Genomic DNA, 24,030 nt, shown 5'->3' with positions numbered 1-24,030 from the left:
ATAAATATTTATTGATTTTTAAATTTTTTAATCGGATTTTTGTGACAAAAAAGAGAGATTCCTTTTTTATTTGTAAGTTTTTGAAATATGGCATATGTAAAAGTATATGTGACTCTTCTCTACCTCCAGCATATCCCTATCCTCAGATAGATCGAATAACTTGCTCAGGATCAAGTCTAGTTAAAAGTGAATCTGATATTTGAACTCATCTTCTGACTCTTAAATCAAGTGCTCTTTCACTTCTCCCACAATGCTTCTCATCAATACTATTCCAAATAGATATATTCCCCAAATGTTATTAAAGATCATTTTCTTTGCAGTCATACATAGGGGATTAATTCTTTTATTTAATGTATCCTTTATTATAAATTCATTTTTAAAAAATTTGAGTTCCAAATTTTCTCCCCCAACCATTGAGAAGGGAAGGAGTATATCAATTATATATGTGAATTGATGTTTTCAATAATAATGGTGATAATGGACATTCTTGTTTCATGCCTGATTTTATTGGGAAATTGTCTAGTTTATCCCCACTCCACATTGTGTTTGCTCATGGTTTTGGATAAATATTATTTATTTTAAAAAATGCTCCATTTATTCCTATTCTTTTTAGTGTTTTTAATAGGAATAAATGTTCTGTTTTGTCCAAAGTCTTTTCTGTATCTGTTGAGAAAATTATTTGGTTTTTGTTGGTTTTGTTATTGATACGGTCAATTATGCTCATAATCTCTCTTATTTCTTAACAGTATGAAATTGTTTTGATGATAACAACTTTGAAGTATAGTTCCAGACCTGATACTCTTGGTCCCAATTTTTTTCCTCAGTGATTCAGATGATATTCTTGACCTTTTGTTCCTTCACATAAATTTTGCTATTTTTTTCTAGCTCTCTAAGTGATTCTTGGTATTTCAGTTAGTATGGCACTGAATGGAATTGATTTAGATAGAATTACCATTTTTATTATATTGGCTCAGCATACACACAAGCAATTAATATGTCTCCAATTATTTAGATCTGTCTTTATGTGGAAGAGTATTTTGTAATTATTTTCATTTAACTCTTTTGTGTGTACTAGCCTGAAATTATTTTAAATGCAGTTTCATTTTCTACTTCTTTCTAATGTACAAAAATACAGAAGACTTTATATCCTGAAACTTTGAATTTGTTAACTGGGTTGATTAGTTTTTTAGCTGATTCTCTAGGGTTCTGGTTCTCTAAGGAAACCATCATGTTATCTACAAAAAGGAATAGATTTGTTTCTTCTTTGCCAATGCTTCTTTCATTTTCCTTTTCTTATTCTATTGTGATAACTAACATTTCTGGTATGATGTTGTAATGAACATCTTTTTCATTTCTAATCTTATTGAAAAGGCTTCTAGTTTATTCCAATTACAGATGATGTTTACTTTTGGTTTTAGATAGATACTAGATACTACTTGTAATTTTAAGGAAAGCTACATTTTCTATTTTTCAATGCTTTCTTATATATTTTGTCAAAAGCCTTTTCTACATATATTTAAGCAACCATAGGATTTTTAAATTTATATTAATACGGTCAGTGATTTGTAAAGATTTCCCACTATAGGGCCAGTCTTGCATTCTTGGTATTAATGCAGTCTAGTCATAATGTATTATGTGGTATATTGCTATAGTTGCTAATATTTTATTTAAAATATATATCTCAGTATTCATGGATAAATTGGTCTGTAGTTTTCTTTCTCTTTTAATGTCCTAGTTTAAATATTAACTATTTTTGTATAAGTTAAGTAATTTTGTAAGAACTGTTCTCTTTACCAGTTTTTTTCAGACAGTTTATATAGTATTAAAAATAATTGCCCCTTAAATATTTGGTAGAATCCACTTGTAAATCCATCAAGTCCTGGGTTTTTTTCTTTGAGAATTCTTTTATGTCAGGATTAATTTCTATCTCATATCTCCCCCTCCCCCTTTTATAGCAGAATTATGTAAACATTCCATTTCTTATTTTATTAATTTGGGCATTTTATATATTCATCCATCTTTAATAATACATAGGTGAAATACCTGTTAAAAACTGCTTTTCTTCATTGATTGTGAATTTACTTTTTACAAGTTTTATATTAATAATTTGTTTTTCTTTTTAAAAATCAAATTAGTTAATGATTTATTTGTTCTATTAAAAAAAAGCTTGTAGTTCTATTTATTCATTTAGTGATTTTTTTGTTTTTTGTTTTTTGTTTTTTTACTTTCAATTTTATTAAATTCATCTTTGAATTTGTTTTAGGATTTTTTTCTTTGGAATTGAATTGAGACTTTTTATTTTTCACTCTTTTTATATCTTTCTATTTCATCGTGTTTCTTGTAAACAACATACTGTTGGATTCTGGTTTCTATTCTATTCCATTCCACTATCCCCCTCCATTATGTTATGAGCTCATGCAATTCACATTCACAATTCTTATTGTTCACTGTTTATTTCCCTCTAACTTATTCTCTTTTTTTTACTCTGTCCCCTTTTTGTATGTTTGTTTTTTGCCTTTTTTTTTTTTTTTGGCTGAGGCAATTGGGGTTAAGTGACTTACCCAGAGTCACACAGCTAGGAAGTGTTAAGTGTTTGAGGCCATGTTTGAATTCGGCTCCTAACTTCAGGGCTGGTGCTCAATCCATTGCACCAGCTGCCTCACACTGTCCCCTTTTTAAGAGTCTGCTCTTGTTTCTTTTTTCTGACTCCTGCCTCCCTCAATCTACCCTTATTTGCCTTTTTCACCTTACTCCCATCTTTTTGCCTTTATTCCTCTTCGGTAAGATGTATTTTTTATACCCAACTGCATATTCTGTATATGTGTATTCTTCTCTTCTTTTAACCAGTTAAGATTAGAGTGAGATTCAAGTCCATCATCTCCTCCATATTGTATAAATCTCTTTATTCACCTCATTATGTGACATAATTTGCCCTGTTCTTTTTCTCCCTTTCTCTTTCTCCCAGTATATTCTGCTTCCCAATCTGTCCCATTCTTCTTTTGAAATCACCTAAACACAATAATAATCACAATCAAGTCCTCTTTCTTTTTAGATTCTCTCTATGATTCTTGGTGATGTTCAAGTTCTTAGTTATTTGTATTACCCTATTTTTCCATATGAGAATTTAAACAATTGATCTTATTGAATCTTTTTTTGATTTTTTGTTCTCGTTTACCTTTCTTTGCTTCTCTTTTCACTTATAGTTTTATGTCAGATTTTTATGCAGCTCCAATCTTTTCATCAGGAATGCTTGGAAGTCCTATTTTGTTCCATTTTTCCCCCTGTTAGGATTATGTTGTTTTTCTGAATAGATAATTCTTGGTTGTACATTAATTTCCTTTTCCTTCTGGAATATCATTTTAAACTTTCCTTTCTATTAGAATGGTATCTGCTCAATCTTGTGTCATTATTAAGGGGGTTCCTCCTACTTGAATTCCTTCTTTCTAGCTGCTTGCAGTATTTTTTTTTTTTCCTCTTGACTTTAGAACTCGGTATTTTTCCTATGGTGTTCCTAGGAGTTTTCATTTTGACATTTTGTTTTTTATACAGTCCATTGATCTTTACATTATCTAGCTTCAATCTCTTGTCCAGGTCACTTATTTTTCCTTTGAGATATTTATTTTGTTCTATTACTTTAGCCTGTCATATTTGTTTTCCTTTTTTTTTTTTTTTTTTTTTTTGCATTTTTAAAGTTGTTTTTTTTTTTTTTTTTTTTTTTTTTTTTTTTTGGCAATTCTAGTTTTCAAGGAGTTATTTTTACTAAGTTTTTTTTTTTTTTTTTTGCCTTTTCTTCCAAGCTGTTAATTCTTAATCTTCCTTTCCAAGCTCTTGCCTCTTTCTCCATTCTTTCCTCTACTGTTCTCAGTTGATTTTTGAAATAATTTTTTAGCTACAACTCTTCTATGAATTCTTCTTGGACTTGTGTCCAAACAGCATTTTTCTTTAAGGCTTTGCTTGTAATTTTTTTTTTTTAATCCTTTCTGTATTTAGATCTTCCTTGTTCTTTCAACCTGCTTCTTGACTTTATATGTTATTGTTAGAGCTGGCTTATTCACATTTTTGATTGGGAATGTCTAGCTTGCATTTCTGCCCTTTTATTTATTCTGTTGCTTTCATGACTGGCTGGAGGGAGGGAAGAAAGGAGGGCTGTAAGTTTTCAAAAATGTGTTATGTAATAGTAGATTTGTTCTCTGCCCTCCTACTCTCAGTTTGCATGTTCCCTTCCCAGTTTTGATTCTATCCCCTTTTTTCTGGTTGGGAGTTTTAATAGACTACTACTTGTCTTAGGCACTATTAATTTGCTCACTAGAAGGCTCTCTCTATGTTCAAAACAACTGACGTGCTGATTTCCCCTTTGTTAGCATCAGAACCACTTTACAAATATTACTTGCTTCCTGGAACTTGTTTTATGCTTAAAACATAAGATCAGTTGCTTTTTTCCATCCCAAAACCACCAACCAGAATTGGGAGTGAGCAAAAGAATTGTCAAATGGCACCCATTCCTGTACTCAGTACTTGTTCAAGAATCTTTCTTCCCTTGTGCTTCTTGCTCTGGTGTCCTACCTTGACCTTCTTTTTCTGTCACTCTACCTTCATGTCTGTATCCTATTTTCCCTTGGCTACAGGTATCTATAGATAGTTTCTTTGAAGTAAAAAAAAATTACTCTCTTTGACATCTTAATGGCTTTCCCAATCAGAATTTGATCTGATGCTTTCTGTAGATTTTTATGAACGAAGTATGCAGGGCAAGTTAGATTCTAATCCTTCCTCTTTCTCTGCCATCTTGATTCTCTCTCACTCTGCTGATTTGACTTTCCTATATGTAATTAAAAGATAGGGGTGATTTATATTTCAGTTTAGGGCAATAATTGAATTAGAAATGTTGCTAGTGAATTTGCTTTCCTATACTTTTAATTTTTAACCAGATTTTTACATGTCTTTCGTCTTTATAGGTTTATCGACAAGACTGTGAAACTTTTGGGATGGTTGTGAAAATGCTGATTGATAAAGATCCTTCATTAGAAAAGTCTGTGCAGTTTGCTTTGAGACAGAATTTACATGAAATAGGTGAGCGATGCATTGAAGAACTGAAGCATTTCATTACAGAGTATGATGCTGCCAATCAAGAATTTGGGGAGTCTTTCTGAGATTTCATGCTGAGGCAAAAGATAATGTATTCTTTTGTTGTTGGGTTTTTTTTTTTCTGGATTATATAAATCCTTAATATATGGAATAATTTTGTGGGTAGTTAGGGGGATATTTTAGTATAGTTAGCTACACATTTAGATATCTTTACCATCATTATATTGAAAGAATATCTAAAAATCTTTTTATTAGCACTCTGCAAAGATTCTTGATCCATAACTAAGCATAAGCTTTTTCTGTAGGATGAAGAGTGTCAATTATTTTTTCCAGTATGCCTCTTTGCAAAATGAGGTTTAGTTTTCTACAATTGTGTGTCTTCAGTCTCACACACTATTCAATCATATACTTTGATATGAAAATTTAAAATTTTTCCAATTAGAAATTGCTTTGAAATCATTTTTCCAAGTCATTGAAAACCCCTTGATTTTAGTTCTAGCAATTCCACATAACCTGCATTTCAAAATTTCAGCTCAAAAGTTCTTTGACTTTGATAACATGTTTTTTTGCTTCACTTTGTTTCTTAAGCTTTAAAACTTTTAAATATTCTACTAATCTAATTTCTCCATTAGCTCTGACTACTTGAAGTTATCCCAGTTTAAATATACTATTGATTGTTTAAGAATTTAAAAATCCTAAAGCTGTTAACTTCTAAAACAAGAATATAGGATTTTCAATATTAATATTAATTCAAAACCATCTATATTCTTCTGAATCTCAAATACTTATACTGAAATATGAGTATTATAAGATCACATCTATGTCAGATGAAAGGGAAATTTTGTGAATTTAAAGGTGAGTGACAGAGGCTGAGATTTTCCACAAATTTTAGAGACCTAGAAAAAAAAAATCTTTATCAACATGAGAAACAATAGGTTTTTCCCCCCCCATAGATCTTTATTTCAGAATTCATCAACTGTCTTTTGCTCCATGGATCATTGGGACATTAATAGGTTGTAAGTGATTTCAGCCTAAAGGTTTGTTTATTTAGCGCTCTTTGTTAAGGATTCCCAGGACCATGAATATTCTACCAATTTTTGACATTAAGCATGACAAATTTATTTTTACTTTTTGTGGCATTAATAAGTCACAGAGTTTTAAATCATGTTATTATTACTGCCTACTTTTCTTATCTTTCCAGTGTCTCTTCTCTAAACTGAATTCTGCCATTTTTTGTGGCTTATTTTGATAATGTTTTGAAGGCTCCAAACAGTAGAGACCAAAATTATGTTAAATGTTCATTTCCAGCTAGCCATTTATTTAAAAATCATGCTAGAGTGGAAATAAATAAGGAAACAGTGTAAGTGGTACCAGATATAATGAGTACCACACATGAAAATTGAAAGAGTAAGAGAAAAATTTAATTTTAAATCATCCCCAAGCCCAGCCTTGCCAAATGAGGCCACTTTGAGTCATAATTTTGATATTTCCTATGCTAGTACACAATATTTGACGTATAAACTAGAAGTAATCCTTATCCATCATCTCTGATATTCTTCTCCAGTGTGTGAGACTATTTTATTAGTTACTTAGCCTAGAAAAAATCTAAGGCAATAGTCATTTTATTACTCACTTCTCCATTTCCCTTTTTCTTTAATTTTATTAAGTAATATCACTTAAATAAAAAGTGAAAAAATATAGGAGAGATACCAAAGAGAATGAACACATTTTTTTTTTTTTGTTGATCTTCATTTAAAATAGTTTTACTAAGTTATCATCTCATTGCAGATATTTATTTTAAAGTCTACTGGTTAATCAGTTTAATATAATTTTGTTCTTCCTCCCCTTAAAACATAGTATTTGGTAGCTAAAGGTTTTTAACAACCGTCAATAATATTTTTGTAGGGATATCTGTTAATTATGGGGGGAAAAGTAGACTTTAAAGGGAAACTTTGCAGCATGCAAATTGAAATGGGAACTATAATAGTTTGTTTTAAGTTCTCCTTGTTTAAGATGTTTTTATTAAAGAGTTATCCATTATTCTCTGCAGAATATCCCCAGGTAATGTGCTATACTTTTAGTATGTCTTCTTAAAGCTTTGCTGTGCATGTGATTGAAGTTCAAAGGGAAAATGGAGTTTTGTGAAGCCGCCTTGTGTAAACTCTTAAAAACAAAATAAAACAACCAGTTTAAAATTATCAAACTGTCTTTTATTGCAGCAATCTTCATTTCATTGTGTCATCAAAATGAAGAATTCATTTCACATTCATACTGATTTAACTTCTGGTGGCACTACCTTAACTGCCAAACTCCCAAGGGGATTGCATGTTATAGTCTCATGGGTTATATTCCATGCAGGGAGTTTACCAGAGTCTAAGCAATCTACAATAAAAGTTACTTATTATCTCTCTCCAAAGCAAGTCCCTTTCCTTCCTTATTTTTATTCATGTTTATTTCTACTATTTACAATCTACTCTGGCTCAGAACTTTGTTGTTATCCATAATAACTTTACTTTATCCCTATTTTAGTTACTTTTCTATTGGAAATCTTTCTCAATATTATAAGTTGTTCCCTCCCACCTCCATTTTCTCTTAACTGAAGAATTCACCTCTTTACCCCTTCACCTCAAAAAATCTTGACGATGGCTTTTCTCCCATTTTTTGACTGTAAGCTGGCCCTTCTCCTTGCCAAGACCTAACCTTTTTACATGTTTTCTCTTGATCCCATCTCCTTCTGTCTTGTTCACTTGATGGTAGCTTCAGTCCTTCCTTTCTCTGAAGTATTCCCACCATCTCATTATTTACTAGCTCCTTCCCTACTGCCTTTAAGCATGTACTAGTATCTACTCTTACAAAAACTTTCACTAGATATTACCATCTCCTCCCTACACACATACATGGCGCGCGCACACACACCCCTCTCCTTCCTTTTTTTAGTCCAGACTTCTAGGAAAATCTGCCTGAATTTGTTGTCCTCATTCCTTTCCTTTGTAGTCTGGCCTGAGTGTGATCTTATCACTTGATGGAAACATTGTATTATAGAGTTATCAGTGATCTCTTGAGGTTGTGTTTTAATGAAGGTTAGGTGACTTGCCCAGCCTCACACAGCTAGGAAATACTAAATATTTGAGGTCATATTTGAACTCTGGGTTGGTGCACACTTTACTGTGCCAGCTAGCAGTCCTCAGAAATGATCTTTTAATTAACAAATCTGATAATGGATTTTTCAGGTTTGATTTTTTTTTCCCCCTGAATACTCTTTTAGGCTTTCATGTTTCTCATCTCTCTGATTCTGTTTTTGCTTGTTTAATTGCTCCTCAGTATCCTTGGCCCCCTAGTCTTCTCTAGATATATTCTTAATGATTTTTCCCCATCCTTATACCAATGACCCCCAAATCTATATGTGAAGGTCTTATTTCTTAAATAAATACAGAAGTGAGTCAAATTTATAAGAATATAAGTCATTTCCCAATTAATAAATGATTAATGCATGTGACCAGGCAGTTTTCAGATTAAGAAATTTAAGCTATTTATAATCATTTGAAAAAGGGCTCTAAAATCATTATTGATTAGAGAAATGCAAATTAAAACAATTCTGAGATATTACTTCACAACTATCAAATTGGCTAATATGTCAGGAAAGAAAATTAACAAATATTGGAGAAGATGTGGGAAAATTGGGGTACTAATGCACTGTTAGTTGGTAGAGTTGTGAACTGCTCTGGCTGTTCTGGAGAGCAATTTGGATCTGGCTAAAGGACTATAATACTGTGCATAATACCCTTTTGTTGAAGCAAAAGCACTCCAAGGTCTGTATCCCAACAAGTTTTTAAAAAAGGAAAAAGGACCTCTTTGTACAAACACTTACAGCAACTCTTTTTGTTAGGGCAAAGAATTGGAAATCAAGGAGATGCTCATCAATTGAAGAGTGAATGACCAAGTTGTGGTATATGATTGTAATGGAATACTATTATACTATAAGAAATGACAAGAAGGATGCTTTCAGAAAAAACCTGGAAAAGCTTACATCAGCTGATACAAAATAAATTGAGCAAAACCAAAAGAACATTATACAAAATAACAAGATCATATGAAAATTAACTATGAATGACTTAGCTCTTCTCAGTAAAAGAGTGATCCAAGATAATTCCAGAGGACTCATGATGAAGAATCCTACCCAGCTCCAGGGAAAAAACTGATGGACTCTATATTCAGATCAAAGGCATACTATTTTTCAGTTTATTTCTTTTTTGTACTTTTAGATCCATTTTTTTCTTTTACATCTGTAATTAATATAGGAATATGTTTTACATGATTGTACATGTTTAACCTCTCCCTATGCAAATCAAAAAAGTAAAAAATATTATGCTTTGATCTGCATTCAGAGTCCATCAATTCTTTCTCTGGATATAGATGGCATTTTTCAATATGTAGCCTTTGGAATTGTCTTGAATCATTGTGTTCTGAGTCAGTCACAGTTGATCTTCATACAAGTTGTTACTGTGTACACTTTTCTGCTTATGTCACTTTGCATCAGTTGATATCTTTCCAGGTTTTTCTGGAAACATTTTGCTCATCATTTTTTAGAGCACAATAGTATTCCATTACAGTCATAAACCACAACTTGTTTAGCCATTCCCCAATTGATGAGCATCCCTTTAATTTCCAATGTTTTGCTACCACTATAAAGAGCTGCTGTAAACATTTGTACATATAAGCTCTTTTCTTTCTTTTTTCAAAATCTCTTTAGGATACAGACCCAGTAGTGGTATTGCTGGATCAAACAATATTCTGTTTTGTAGACTTTTGGCCATAATTTCAAATTGTTCTCCAGAATGTTTGGAGTTCATAACTCTACCAACCATGTATTAGTGTTCCAATTTTTCTATTTCACTTCAGCCAGATAGATATGAGGTAATATCTCAGAGCTATTTTAATTTATTCCAATCAGTAGTGATTTAAAGCATTTTTTTTCCCTTGTGACTATAGATAGCTTGAATTTCTTTTGAAAACTGTCACACATAACTTTTGGCTTTTTAAACAGAAAGAATCAAGCAGTGTAGTGTTAGACAGCAGTAAGATGTAACAGCAACAATGAGGTATAATGGCAGCGACATGGTATTGATAGAAAGTCTTTTCTTAGCATGGCCTCATGACCAGGCTGAGGTTCCTAAAGGTGTTTGCACACTTAGGGCTGGTTTGAGTTAGTTCTGCAGTTTTAACTGCAGCAAAGTTCATCTAGACCAGAGGTTCTCAAACTTTCTGATTTCAGGACCCTTTAAAATTAATTAAATTATTGAGGACCACACTCAAAAGAGATTTTGTTTATCTCAAGTTATATCTATTAATATTTGCCATACTAGAAAACAGTTTTGACCTTGTTCTAGAACCCTCAGAGGTACCCCTGAACATACCTTGAGAATTACTGATTTATACAGTAAGAGTTTGGGCACAGCTTGCTTGCTGGACCTTAGACCTAGAAAATAAGGTGTTTCCTAATAATAAGAGAGGAGAAGAGTGAAAAGAATAGTTGGTCTTGGATGGGAGTTCTGCCATTCACCCCATTTATTCAAGAGAAGGAGTCTAAAAGAACTTCTAACCAAGAAAGGAGCATTTAGCATGGATGACAGCTTCTTTCAGGAGGTCTAATGGGTCTGATTATTCTTAATCTGATGAAGAAGGAGAGGGACATCAGAAATAAGGCAATGGTAATGTCCCACTTTAGGAGGTCAGAGGAAGAAAAGCCCAGAGGCACGCAGTCACTGGGACACAAAATTAATGAGCCAATCAAGAGTAGATGGTGAGCAGGAACAGGAGAAAAAGGAAAAACTGCAGCCAGAGGAGAATAGCCAGGTCCCTGACAGGAAGGAGAAAACCCTTGATGGAATTTCTGATACCAAAGGCTGCTGTCTCTGGCTGAGATCATGGAGTCACTAGGCCTGCTCACAGATTTTCAAGTTAGTATTGGTCTCCATCTGGCCAGTGGCATTGACCCAGATGATCAAGGGTTAGTCAGAGATTCAGACCTTTTGGAAGCTTGAGACAGATGTCTGGATGTCAGCTGCTTCTAGGTCCATATATATGAACATTGAGGTCCCTGGAGGTTTCTGCCATGCACTCAGGAGTGGGGGCTTTCCTTAGATGGCAGAGATGAATCCTGTTTTCTAACCCTGCAGGGAGGGCTAAATTAAAACGATGCAATAAGACTCCCCACCCATCCACCCAATTCCCACAATTGAATAAAGTTTTCTCATATGACAGCAATTGGACCACATCCATAATTGAACAGAAACTAAGTTACCTCCGGGATTGAAACACAAGATGGAGTTAATATGGTTCACTCGGGTTCTACAATTAAGCACTTGCTGTCCCAATCCCCTCAATTCATTCAGTTTTTCCCTTTTTGACTAATGGAGAAATGGGCAACTCTTTGGATCACATATCTGTGAGCCAATTCTTTAAGGTTTTTTACAAATTAATAATCTATCACATGAAGTCAGATTACAATCAGACTACTTAGAGAGCTCACAATGGAGTAGTTTTAATGTCACTGAGTTAAATAAGTAAACATAAACACCATGAAACAAAAGACCAGAGCAATAGACTAATTAATACTAATATTAAGTCTCCTTGTATCCTAGTAACCCATTCTCAGTGTTCATTTAATCAGCACATTTTGAGTTCCAGATGTCTCAATCATCTGGTCTCCAGATATCTTCTCTTGGATAATAGGCTTCATTCTCAGGACAGCTTTAAATGAAGCTCTGCTTCTTTGGTTTCAAATCTAAAGGTTCCTAGATAATTATGCTAATAACAAGACTTGATACATTTTAGTATAGTTTCTTAAATTTGGTTTTCCCATCCTGAAACTTCAGAGAATTTCAGTTTATATTCCATTTACTATTTCTGTCCTTACCTAAGTCCTGTTCCTGATGTAAGAATCTTTTTTAAAAAATTAATGAGGGTTCAATCATAAAATGAATTATTCTTCCTTTTAAAATTATAAGATATAGTTTAAAAATAGGAAAATAATTTTACTTTCTTTGCTATTATCAATAAAATTTTATATATAAAATTCTAAATCTTCTTCTGAGAACTTTTTACTAAAACATACCCAAAGCCTGAATTTTCATGATAAATAAATTTGGAAGACAATCATATACTTGTATACATTTTTTAAAGAAAACAATCTGATCCTTTTATATCTCAAAATTCAGTAGTCCATTATATTACAGCTTTGTCTTGTTGTTCCCTTCTTTAGGAGGAAATGATTACTATGTTATAATTTTCCACAAATACAGGTTAAAATTGTTAGATTTTTATACTTAAATCCTAACTTAGAGACATCTCAATATCAATATATTATTTAATATATTTAGTTTTGTGCTTACAGAACTTCTACTAGTCACCTATTCTGATTATAGAAATTTGTTATACAAGGAAAAGGAGGCTCATAGACATAACAATGTTATATATCATAGTAAGGAAAACTTCCTTACCTCTGTTTGATTCCAGGCATGAGCCATCTCTGACAGCCAATCCTGTTGTCACAGAGTATCAAAAGCAAGCCTCAGGATTAATCGGGTAGAGAAATTTTCTTCTCAGAAAAGAAATAATGGAGAAATGAGTCAAAAGGATCTTACCTTAGACTGTGCCAAAGTCATCCCCAAAACTTTCCCCAGGCATAGACATCCACTTTTAGCAATTTCCAGACTATAGCATATGCTATATATATTTTCTACTGTTGGCTTCATGAAAATGCAGACAACTATCCCTGTAATCCCTAGATCCCTAGATCTGTGACGGCAGGACGGTCCCAGGAATTTTTATCTCGAATAGCAAATTTTCTATAATTACAACTTAGGGCTTGAATATTTTTCCTGATGTTTTCCTAACAGTTAACAATTAATTTATTCTTTACTTTATACCTAATAGTTGGACTCATTATTAATATGTTGAAACTATATCTTTAAACCATTCTATATACTTTTTTAATAGTCAGAACTTTTCAAATGGAAATTCACTATTAGAGTAAACATTGTTATTATAAAATTTCAAATATCTATATATATCACATCTTTTAAAAAGCTCATTTCATAGTGTAACAGCATCCAGATTTTAAAAAAATGTTGTTTTGTCTAATGCTATTTCTGTTACAATGGTCTTTCAAATTTTACAATGTAAGAAAACTTTAAAAGTACAATAATAACATAAAGAATATTTATTTAAATACATGAAACAAAACTTAACAGATGAATCAATTCAGTTGAATGCATTTCCAAATTGCCCTATATAAAAATCACTGCTTTTATTATCTTTGGCATTTTAAATTCACTTAGAATTATCAGGCATGGAACAATAATCCATTTAAACCATTATCAGTTAAAGAAATAATAATATAGGGCTCACTCTACCTGTGCCAGCCCCAGTGTTGAGCACTTTGTAATCATATTATTTTGATCTTCACAACAACCCTGAGAGATGGGTACCATCACTGTTTTTCTCTGTACAGATCAGAAAAAAGAGGTAAGATAAGCTACTCAAGATTACACAGCACATAAATTTATGCAACTGAAATGTCATTCAAGTTTCTCTGCATTTTTCACTTTTTCCCCTACACATTTATTGGGAGCCTAATTTAAGAGATATTAACAGGATCAGAGGAAAAGAGTCTCCGAACTGGAGGAATCACGGGAGACCTTTGATTTAAATAATTGTTTTCATGATCAAGATAGAGATAACAAGAGGTGACTATGAAGAGCATGTTTTTTTTTTTCTTCATTCTGGGATTACTTCTAAACTTCCTTCATTGCACTAAAACAAAAAGGCTGTACATCTTTGGTGGGGTGAGAGGGGAATTTTTCTAAATGCCATTTGTTTTTCAAATTTTTTGAATTCTTATTTTTTCCTTAAAAAAATTCTATGATAGTACTTTAAAACTCACTAAGATAGTTCAGAAGAGAATAAGTTCCTGGAATTACCCGAAGTCCTAGGAATTCTTTACAATCCTAATATGGTTAATCTTCAAATTCCTTAATGAATAACCTTGAAACCTTTAAAATCTATTAAGACTCTTTTTGCAGTTCTGCTAGGTCAGGTCTGAAATGATGGTGGGGAAATGTCTTGCAGATTTTTTCTTTCTTTCTTTCTTTTTTTTTTTTTTTTTTTTTGGCTGAGACAGTTGGGATTAAGTGACTTGCCCAGGGTCACACTAAGTGTCTGAGGTCAGATTTGAATTTGAAAGCCCTGACTTCAGGGCTGGTGCTGTATCTAATGTGCCAATTTTTAATATTTGTTTATTAGACTTTGAGTTTCAAAGTCTCTCCTTCCCTATCCTCTCTCATTGATAAAGTAAGCAATTTGATGTAGATTATCCATATGTTGTTATGCATGAAAGAAAACAAACACCAAAGCAGGGAAGAACTTCAAGAAAAATAAAGTTTAAAAAGTATGCTTCCAATCTGTATTCAGATGCCATCAATTCTTTCTCTGGTGACGGGTAACATTTTTCATCATAAGTCCTTCAGAGTTGTCTTGAATCATTGTATTGCTGAGAATAGCTAAATCATCGACATCATCTTGATGCGGGTTGTGGTCCTTTAAGAAACTAGTCCTTTCAGATTGATTTATTCTTTTCTGATTCCCATCCCCTTCTAGCTGATGCATTATCAATTCAGGAAGCTAGGACCTTTTGATTCACAAATCCTGATCAAAAGCATCCCTTTGAATTCCAATAGAAGATCTGAGCCTGTCCCAGCCCCCACCCGGATCTGAAACAATTTGGGCTCTCCCAGTCCCCATTCTAATGATCTGCTCAGGTTTTCCAACCCCCACTAAGCAAGTTCAAGCCCCCACTGAAAGCCAGTGAGGAGCCAACTTGGGACTCCACCCACAGGCCCCTCTAGCTGAATCTCTCCTTTAAAAGAGTCAAGCTGGAATCCTCTCTTTGCAGAGGGTCGAAACATGCTGGCACCATGCCTGGCACCCCAAGGATGCTCTGTCCACTGGAACCCTGTTTCTGATGCCCTCCTCTCTCTACCTTTACCTATTTCCTTAACTAGACTTTAACCTTACTTCCTATGCCCATAATAAACCTCCTTTATCCATCTAGTTTTTTAGGCCTGTAAATTCCTTTGCAGGGAACTCTCATGCCACTTCTAGACCTCATTTAACTCTCTATCCTTGCATCGAATCTAAAGGGGATGCAGGGGAGCCCTATTTGACTCCCTGTACCCTGAACCTGCCACTAGACCTCAATTAAACCCTAATTTCATTTAGGTACCCTATATCTAGATCTCATTATTTGGTTCCCTGACCAAAATCCCTGAAACTTAGACATAATTTGGCGACCGAACGGAATCCCAACTTTTTCAGGACACACAGAACCAATCTGGGTTTTGAGCTGTTTGTGTAGTATTCTTCCGGGAAGAATCTGCGTTCCTTCTTTCGTCTCACTCTATCTCTAAAGATAGTGGGCACCCAGACTGGGTCTAGGCTGCGGGCAGTATTCTCCCATTGAGAGTATTTGCATTTCAGGCTAAAAGGCCTCTTTTTGTCACACTATTTTTCGAGATAGCAGGACCAGGAAATCTGGAACTCTGGACAAGGTAAAAGGCTTTTTTTTCCTTTGCCCATCCTGCAGTGGATACCCAAGCTACTCAGTCAGGCTTGGGTATTTGTTAGAGAGGCTGTAAGAATTTGGAAAACTAAAAGTTTTTACTTGTCCACAATCTAGACACGCATCTGCATCAATCTTATAATGGTCTTTATTTTATAATATTGCTATTGTTTTGTACACAGTACATTTCACTTTGCATCTACTCATGTAAATCTTTCCAGGTTTTTCTGAAAACATCCTGCTTATTATTTCTTATAGCACATAGTCCATTATAATCACGTACCACAGTTCAGCCATCTCCGAATTGATGGACATCCACTCAAATTCCAATTCTTTGCCCCCTGAAAAGAGCTGATAGAAATATTTATATATATATATATATATATATATATATATATCCTTTTTCTCTTTTCAAAAAAAATCTTTTGGAATACAGATGTAGTGGTAATATTGCACAACTCCACCAGTAGTTCATTAATGTCTCATTTTTCCCATATTTCCTCCAATATTTGTCATTTTCCTTTTCTGCCAATCTAATAGGTATGAGATGCAAACCTCAGAATTCTTTTTAATTTGCATTTCTCTAAATAATATTGAATTAAAACACTTTTATCAGAGAAACTTGCTTCAATTTTTTTTTCCATGATTACTATTGTTAATTGTTATTTCCTTCCATTCTATTCTCCTTTTTCACCCTGTCCTTCCTCAAAAGTGTTTAGCTTTTGACTACCTCCTCACCAGATTTGTTCTTCCTTCTATTTCTCACACACACACACACACACACACACACTTTTTTAATTCCCTTCCCCTCATACTTTTTGTAGGTAAGATAGATCTTATACCAATTGAGTGTTTATAATATTCCCTCTTTAAGAGACCCTTATGTGCAAAAATATTTGTGGCAATCCTTTTTGCAGTGGCAAGAAACTGGAAACTGAGTGTATGCCCATCAGTTGGAGAATGAATAAGTTATGGTATATGAATGTTATGGAATATTATTCTCTAAGAAATGACCAGTAGGAAGATTTCAGAAAGGCCTGGAGAGACTTATATGAACTGATAAAATCAGCAGAACCAGAAGATCATTATACACAGTAACAGCAAGATTATACGAGGATCAATTCTGATGGACGTGGCTCTCTTCAACAATGAGATTCAAACCAGTTTCAATGGTCTTGTGATGAAGACAGCCATCTACACCCAGAGAGAGGATTATGGGAACATTATGGTTCACAACATAGCATTTTCACTCTTTTTTTTTTTGGTGTTTACTTGCCTTTTATTTTCTTTCTCATTTTTTTCTGGTTTGATTTGATTTTTCTTGTGCAGCAAGATAATTGTATAAATATGTATGCATATATTGGATTTAACATACAATTCTACCATATTTAACATATATTGGATGACTTGCTATCTGGGGGAAGGGTGCAAGCAGCCAAGACTGTGGCTCCATGATACTTGGACTGTTTTTTACTGGCTGCTTGCAATATTTTCTCCTTGAACTGGGAGTTCTTGAATTTGACTAATATACCCAGGAGGTTTCATTTTGAAATCTCCTTCAGGACGTGATTCTTGCAATTTTCACTTTAATCTCTGGTTCAACAATATCAGGGTAGTTTTCTTTAATAATTTCTTGAAAGATGGTGTTTAAATTCTTTTTATGGCTTTCAGGGAGACCAGTAATTTTTGGATTCTCTCTCCTGAATCTATTTTCCAGGTCGCTTTTTCCAGTGAGATACTTAACATTGTCTTCTATTTTTGCATCATTTTGGTTTTATTTTATTGTTGTTTGATTTCTCATAAAATCATTAACTTCATTTACTCACTTCTAATTTTTAAGGAATTATTTTCTTCAATAAACTGTTGACTCTCCTTTTCCATTTGGTCAATTCTACTTTTTAAGATATTTTCTCCAAAATGAATTCTTGTGCCTCTTTTTCCATTTGACCAATTCTGCTTTTTAAAGGCATTTTTCTCCTCATTGGCTTTTTGTACTACTTTTACTTAAACCTAGTATGTTTTTAAAGATATTTTCTTCAGTATTTTTGGGTGTCTCCTTCACCAAGAGGTGGACTCATTTTTCATGATTTTCTTGCATCACTATTTCTCTTCCTAATTTTTCCTCTACTTCTTTTACTTAACTCTTTTTTGAATTCTTCCATGGCCTGAGATCAATTGATATTTTTCTTGGGGGCTTCAAACATAGGAGCTTTGACTTTATCTTTTTCTGAGTGTGTTTTAATCTTTTTTGCACCATGGTAATATTTGATGGTCAAAAAAAATTTTCTTTTCTGTTGTTTACTCATTTTCCTAGCTTATTTGACTTTTAACCATTTGTTAAAGTAGGGTTCTACTTCCAAGGTGGAGAGTGCAATGTCCCAAGCTTCAGGGATTTTCTGCAGCTGTTTTCAGAGATCCTTTTAGGGACCTGTAAGTTTTCACTTCTTCCAAAGCATCATGGTCTAAAGAGAGGTGTGTGTACTATTCTTCTGACCTATGTTCTGGTTTGTAAGCAAACACAACCATTCTTTTCTAACCCTGCAACCTGTCCTTTTGTGGGTTCTGTTGCTCCAGGAATTGTTTTGTGGCATTCTCGAAATGTATTCAAAGGGATTTTGAGGAGAGCTCAGACAATGTACTGCCTTTTCTCCACCATCTCTGCTCCCTTTTTCTCTTATAGCCTAATCTCCCTGGTGAAAGCCTAACAGGAGAGTTAGTCCTGCTTACTGGAACAATTACTTCAAGTATAAAGCTTCATGTATTTTTTCACAGCATTATAAGTTCTTTGGCTGCAGCCTTTTAGCACTTTTTTCTGGCTGGCTGAATTTCCCTCTTTTTTGTCCTCTTTCAAGGTAAGAGATTCTACAAACCACGAAACATCAATCAAGACAAAGATTTTCCTACATTTTACAAAGACACAAATATAGATAAAATAATAAAACATAAAATATAAAAGAGAGGCCCATTTTAGGGGGAAGTGGACAGAAACCATGAGTTGCAAAAACTCATTTAAAAAAGCCAGATTACTCTCTACTTCTCTTCTAATTGTTTCAGACAGCTACTTTTTAAAAGCATCTCACTCTGGAAACTCAATTTTTTTTCCCTGTCTGATCTAATCATTTTCTTAGAAATCTGCTTTTTCTTAGAAAATTAATTTTATCATGGTCAAACATACCCATACTGGCCAATAATGTATGGGAGTTTCTTTAGTGGAAATTATGATAGTTATTAAAATCCATTAGTCCATGGGCTAAATGCATATGCTCTGCAACCATATTCTTTGGTGGCTGTGATAAATGATTAATTGGACCCATATTTTATTCCAATTGTTATTAATCCGTTTGATAGGATTCCAAAGAGTAGTGATTATAAATTCTAACATTAGGCCTCAAAGCTATAAACTGCAGATTGTTAAATTCATTTGCCAAATTGTAGGATGCTAACTAGAGGACCACCCTTGCTTTTGACTTGTTGTGATGACCAAGCCCATCATGGTAGTGGTAGATTTAACGCCTTGGTAAGTCTCCCAGCTATTTTTGTTGCTCCTCAGTCTTTTGTCATCCCTCTTTCCCCCAATTTGGGAAGATGACTATAAAAACTTTTATCACAAAGTGGTCCTATTTGCTGGCCTGTGGCCTGCTTGTCTGCTGGCCCATTGCCCCTTGTAGATGTTTTGACATTTGTGTTTCAACCTAGCCCATGGGTCTATTCATTGGCTCAGTAGGACCTCCTGAAGAGTCAAGCTAGGACTGTTAATGTCTCCTCATCAGTTAATTTTCAACCAATGGACCTCTGTTGTATGACTGTTAACCCAATGTGTATGGCAATTAACTCATGAACATCAAAAATTGTTGATAAGATTGTTGTAGAACTTCAAAATCAGCAGGAATCATTGGATTTCCTGAGACATGATAAGACTGATACAGGACTTTAAAACCCGAAGGAATCATTGGATTTCCTAAGACATGATGAGACTTCATCATTTCAGGACTTCAAAACTTGCAGGAATCATTAGATTCCCCGACACATGAAGTAATGAACAATAGATTGGTTTTGAACTATTTCTAGGACTAATGAACATATATAATTCCTCTTGTTGATTTATGTTGTTTGTTACGTCACTACTAGCCTGTGTTATATTACTATGTGCTTGTGTAATATCTCCTATGCTGATGGTTTTATGTATACCTGTTTAAGGTATGCCCACTAAAAAAATCTGGTTTGATTCCCTATTTCCCTTTGGTGTTTTCATCTCCCTTCTTGAGATATCAGGGAGGGCATGATCACCTCCTTTTTGGTATTTTCATCCCCCTTTCTGAGAGGTCAGGAAGGGTGTGACCACCTATGTTCTAAAACAAAAGAAAGCAGGAGATGTGAAGGGCAGAACTCTGGAGAAGTATACTTGAAAGGAGTTAATTCGGTGGAATTGAAGGCCCTTCAGAAAGCTAGCTAAGCCCCAGGCAAAGGAGACAGACTGTGAAGGAGAACAGGACAACCACCACGATGGTGGGAGATAGGATGTCTCTCTCCCAGTCCTTTTTGGCTCTTATATACTCTATTATAAGTACATCAGTCTTTAGAATAGTAGGTGTCAGTCTTGTAGAACTATATTAAGTACTAAATACATGTAAACTAGATAATTATTATCTTAATTCCACTGAGTTAACACCTTGTTTCAAGTATACTTCTCCAGAGTTCTGCCCTTTACACTCCTGGCGCATCAAAGGCAAGATCTATAGAGCAGTGAGAATCTTTATTTTCAGTATTGTCTGGATCGAGTACTATCAAACCAAAGCCCTGGAAGGAGGAGGCATCTCAGATTGTGAGCAAGATCAGAAGTCCACTTCATTAGAGATGCCATTGGCTTAGAGCTGTGCCTCAGTTCTTTTATTGTAGATTGAACAATTTTGGACTCTATGCAGCTCATTCTTAGATCCCAAGTTGTTCATATTATTACTGAAGGAAAAAGCACAGAGCTACCTGTTCCAAAGAAGTCAAGAGACTTCACCAAAAAGAGATAGATGAATCCTCTTCACTCATGACACCAAGATTTTAGTCCTCCAAGGGAGCTGTGCTTGACCAAAATTGGGAGCTCAGGAATCAGGGAAGGGAAAAAAATCACTCACCACCCTCATGAAGTCGTGAATTGAGAAAGGTGCAACAGACCTCTGTGGATTATATCCCTCAGATGGCACTATGGAAGTCAGGAGGATCTCCTCTTTAAAATCCTCCTTCAGATACCAGTACTCTTAACTCTGAAAAATAAAGTACCAAAGAGCCAAACTAGACAGCTGTGCCAGAGTCTGATCTAAGACCAAGATATGACGCAAAGCACCAAGATTAAGTCTTTATACATCTAGATGGATAGATGGATAGGGATATAGGGAAATGGATGGATGAACAGACAGACAGGTAAGTAGGTAGGTAGGTATGGCAAGATAAAGAATCAAGTAATAAGATATAATGGCAGCAGCATGCCAAGTTTCTCTTATGACAATGTCTATTCCAAGCAGGGCCTCATGACCAGGATGAAGTTCCCTTGAGTGTTTGTCCAAGCTCAGGGGCTACCCAAGATTGGTTTGAGCCAGTTTTGTGCCTTAACTGCATCAGAGTTCATATAGAGAATGAGGGCAAAGGACTGTCATTATGTCACATGCAAGGCATAGCTTGCTTGCTGAACCTTAATCCAGAAAAACAAAGTGTCTCCTTATAGTAAGGAAAGAGAAGAGTGATCTTGGGGGGTTAGGAGTGGGGGTGATACTCTCCATCTCCTATTTTAACTCTCAACAAGGGAGAGTTAAACCGATTTCTCATGCACTGAAGTTTTGTGATTTGGTAACTAGGAAGTTATATTAATTGTTCAATCTTTAGTCCCTAGGACCAACTTTAAGGATAGTTTCGCTTCATTTTAAGTAAGCTTAGAATGTACATAGTAAATTTCCAGCTATTTAGTAAGGCCTATTTTCATTATTCTCAACCAAATTAATAGTCAAAGTCATTCTTCTCAGGTTCTACCTTGTTGGTAAGCTCCTAATAGTTTAATAAGGAGGTCTCCCATCATTTATATGGCTTTAGAGATATAAATCAGGATTTGGGAAGTAGTAACAGCTTAATATCAATTTGGTGCCCTCCAAAATGGAAAGATAGCTTGCAAGCAAGATAATTGCTCCCTATACGGTATCTGGGAGGGAAAGGGGTAAGTTAGGGGGAGGAACTCTTAAGGGGGGGGGAGGGATACTAAAAAAGGGAGGGCTGTGAGAAGCAAGTGGTGCTCACAAGCTTAATACTGGGAAGGGGGGTAAGGGAGTAAGAAGGGAGAAAAGCATAAACCGGGGTTAACAAGATGGCAAGTAATACAGAATTGGTCATTTTAACCATAAATGTGAACGGGGTAAACTCCTCTATAAAGAGGAAGCGGTTAGCAGAATGGATTAAAAGCCAGAATCCTACAATATGTTGTTTACGGGAAACACACCTGAAGCGGGGAGATACATGCAGGTTAAAGGTAAAAGGTTGGAGCAAAACCTACTATGCTTCAGGTGAAGCCAAAAAAGCAGGGGTAGCCATCCTGATCTCAGATCAAGCTAAAGCAAAAATTGATCTAATCAAAAGAGATAAGGAAGGGCACTATATCTTGCTAAAGGGTAGCATGGATAATGAAGCAGTATCTATATTAAACATATATGCACCAAGTAGTGTAGCATCTAAATTCTTAAAAGAGAAATTAAGAGAGCTGCAAGAAGAAATAGACAGTAAAACTATAATAGTGGGAGATCTCAATCTTGCACTCTCAGAATTAGATAAATCAAACCACAAAATAAATAAGAAAGAAGTCAATGTATTCTGATGGAAGTGGATTTCTCTGACAAAGAGACTTAACTGAGTTTCATTGGATAAATGATGGACAGAAACAGCTACACCCAAAGAAGGAATACTGGGAAATGAATGTGAACTATTTGCATTTTTGATTTTCTTCCCGAGTTATTTTTACCTTCTGAATCCAATTCTCCCTGTGCAGCAGGAGAACTGTTCGGTTCTGCAAATATGTATTGTATCTAGGATATACTGCAACATATTTAACATATATAGGACTGCTTGCCATCTTGGGGGGGGGGAAGGGAGGGAGGGGAAAAAACGAAACATAAGTGATTGCAAGGGATAATATTGTGTAAAAATTATCCTGGCATGGATTCTGTCAATACAAAGTTATTATTAAATAAAATAAAATTAAAGAAAAAAAAAAAAGATAATTGCTCCCTGAACAAAGAATACCAAGGTAGCTGAATAGAGAAAGCTTAGCTTTTAGCTACTCTTCTTGATAGAACTCTTTCTCTTAATGATGATAGGAAATATTGGGAAACCATTAATATGGTTTCAGTGCCAGGCCCCAAACTCCTTCCTTGTTTGCCAGTAGAAAATACCATACTGTCCTATTTGGAAATGTGAACATTGACTTCTGATTGCTCTGATTTTTTTTTTTTTTTTTTTTTTTTGAGAACTGCATACTTAGGGTTTGGAAGGGATGATAAAAAAAAAAAAAATCTACATTTAGCAGTGGTTTTCAATGTAAAAGAGTGATAATGAATAGGTAAAGCACCAGGAATTTTAGATGACATTGTATAAATGAAGACACTTTTTGAATAGTTAGTGATTCTCATTTTAAGTAGAGCAGCAATCCTTTTAGGGTTTTGGATAAGCCCCATCCTGTTATTACTTTAAAATTTCACCCCCCGCTTTTGCTTGCCCTCTCCATCAGATATCCAGCTGCAGAGTGAATTCATCTTTGTGGGTCCAAGTATGCAGAATTCTGGGCAATCCCAATCTCAGGCTTAACTGGTCAGGCTGATTTTCCAAGATCAAATTATAAGTTAATGGAACACTATAATTGACAAAAGATCTTTAGTTTATACCATTAGACAAAAACTCATTATCAATTGTTGGATTGATAATCTTGTTACTTAAATTTTTCTTGCAATCTCTTTACTTCCTTAGTGGCAAAATCCTATTTCTGACACTTATGGAGAAATTCACTTTCTCGGTTTCTGTTGGAATGGGTTAAATTCAAAAATTTCTTATCACTAGCTCAATCTCCAGTCTTTATTATCTCTTCTGCTCCTATTCTCTTCCCTTGTACCCCTAATTTTAGCAAAATTCAACACATTTTCCAATAAAACTGGTTGATTAGAAGTTACTGGTTTTTATTCTCTTAGTATTTATCATATTATGAAATCCAAAAGCCACCACCCCTCCCACCTTTGCCTTTAAGGTCTGGTTTTTAAAGATCAAAAGCTCTTCATTCACCTTTCCTCTAATTGCCAAAGACAAATTTA

General features: G+C 34.5%; 1 protein-coding gene across 10 annotated transcripts in view; it reads left to right on the top strand.

Moving 5' to 3' along the window:
• PPHLN1 (periphilin 1) overlaps positions 1–7,285 on the top strand; it is a 190,818-nt gene extending 183,533 nt beyond the window's left edge. For all 10 annotated transcript variants that reach the window (XM_051961726.1, XM_051961723.1, XM_051961718.1 and 7 more), the window contains one exon: positions 4,953–7,285. In XM_051961726.1, coding sequence (XP_051817686.1) covers positions 4,953–5,147 — 195 coding nt within the window. In that variant the 3' untranslated portion in view covers positions 5,148–7,285. The remainder of the gene's footprint in view (positions 1–4,952) is intronic.
• Positions 7,286–24,030: the final 16,745 nt, after the last annotated feature.

Source organism: Antechinus flavipes, chromosome 5, assembly GCF_016432865.1.
Source record: "Antechinus flavipes isolate AdamAnt ecotype Samford, QLD, Australia chromosome 5, AdamAnt_v2, whole genome shotgun sequence".
NCBI classification, from domain to species: domain Eukaryota; kingdom Metazoa; phylum Chordata; class Mammalia; order Dasyuromorphia; family Dasyuridae; genus Antechinus; species Antechinus flavipes.
The sequence above is the reverse complement of the archived record's forward strand: the minus strand, read 5'-3'. Positions and strand labels throughout refer to the sequence as shown.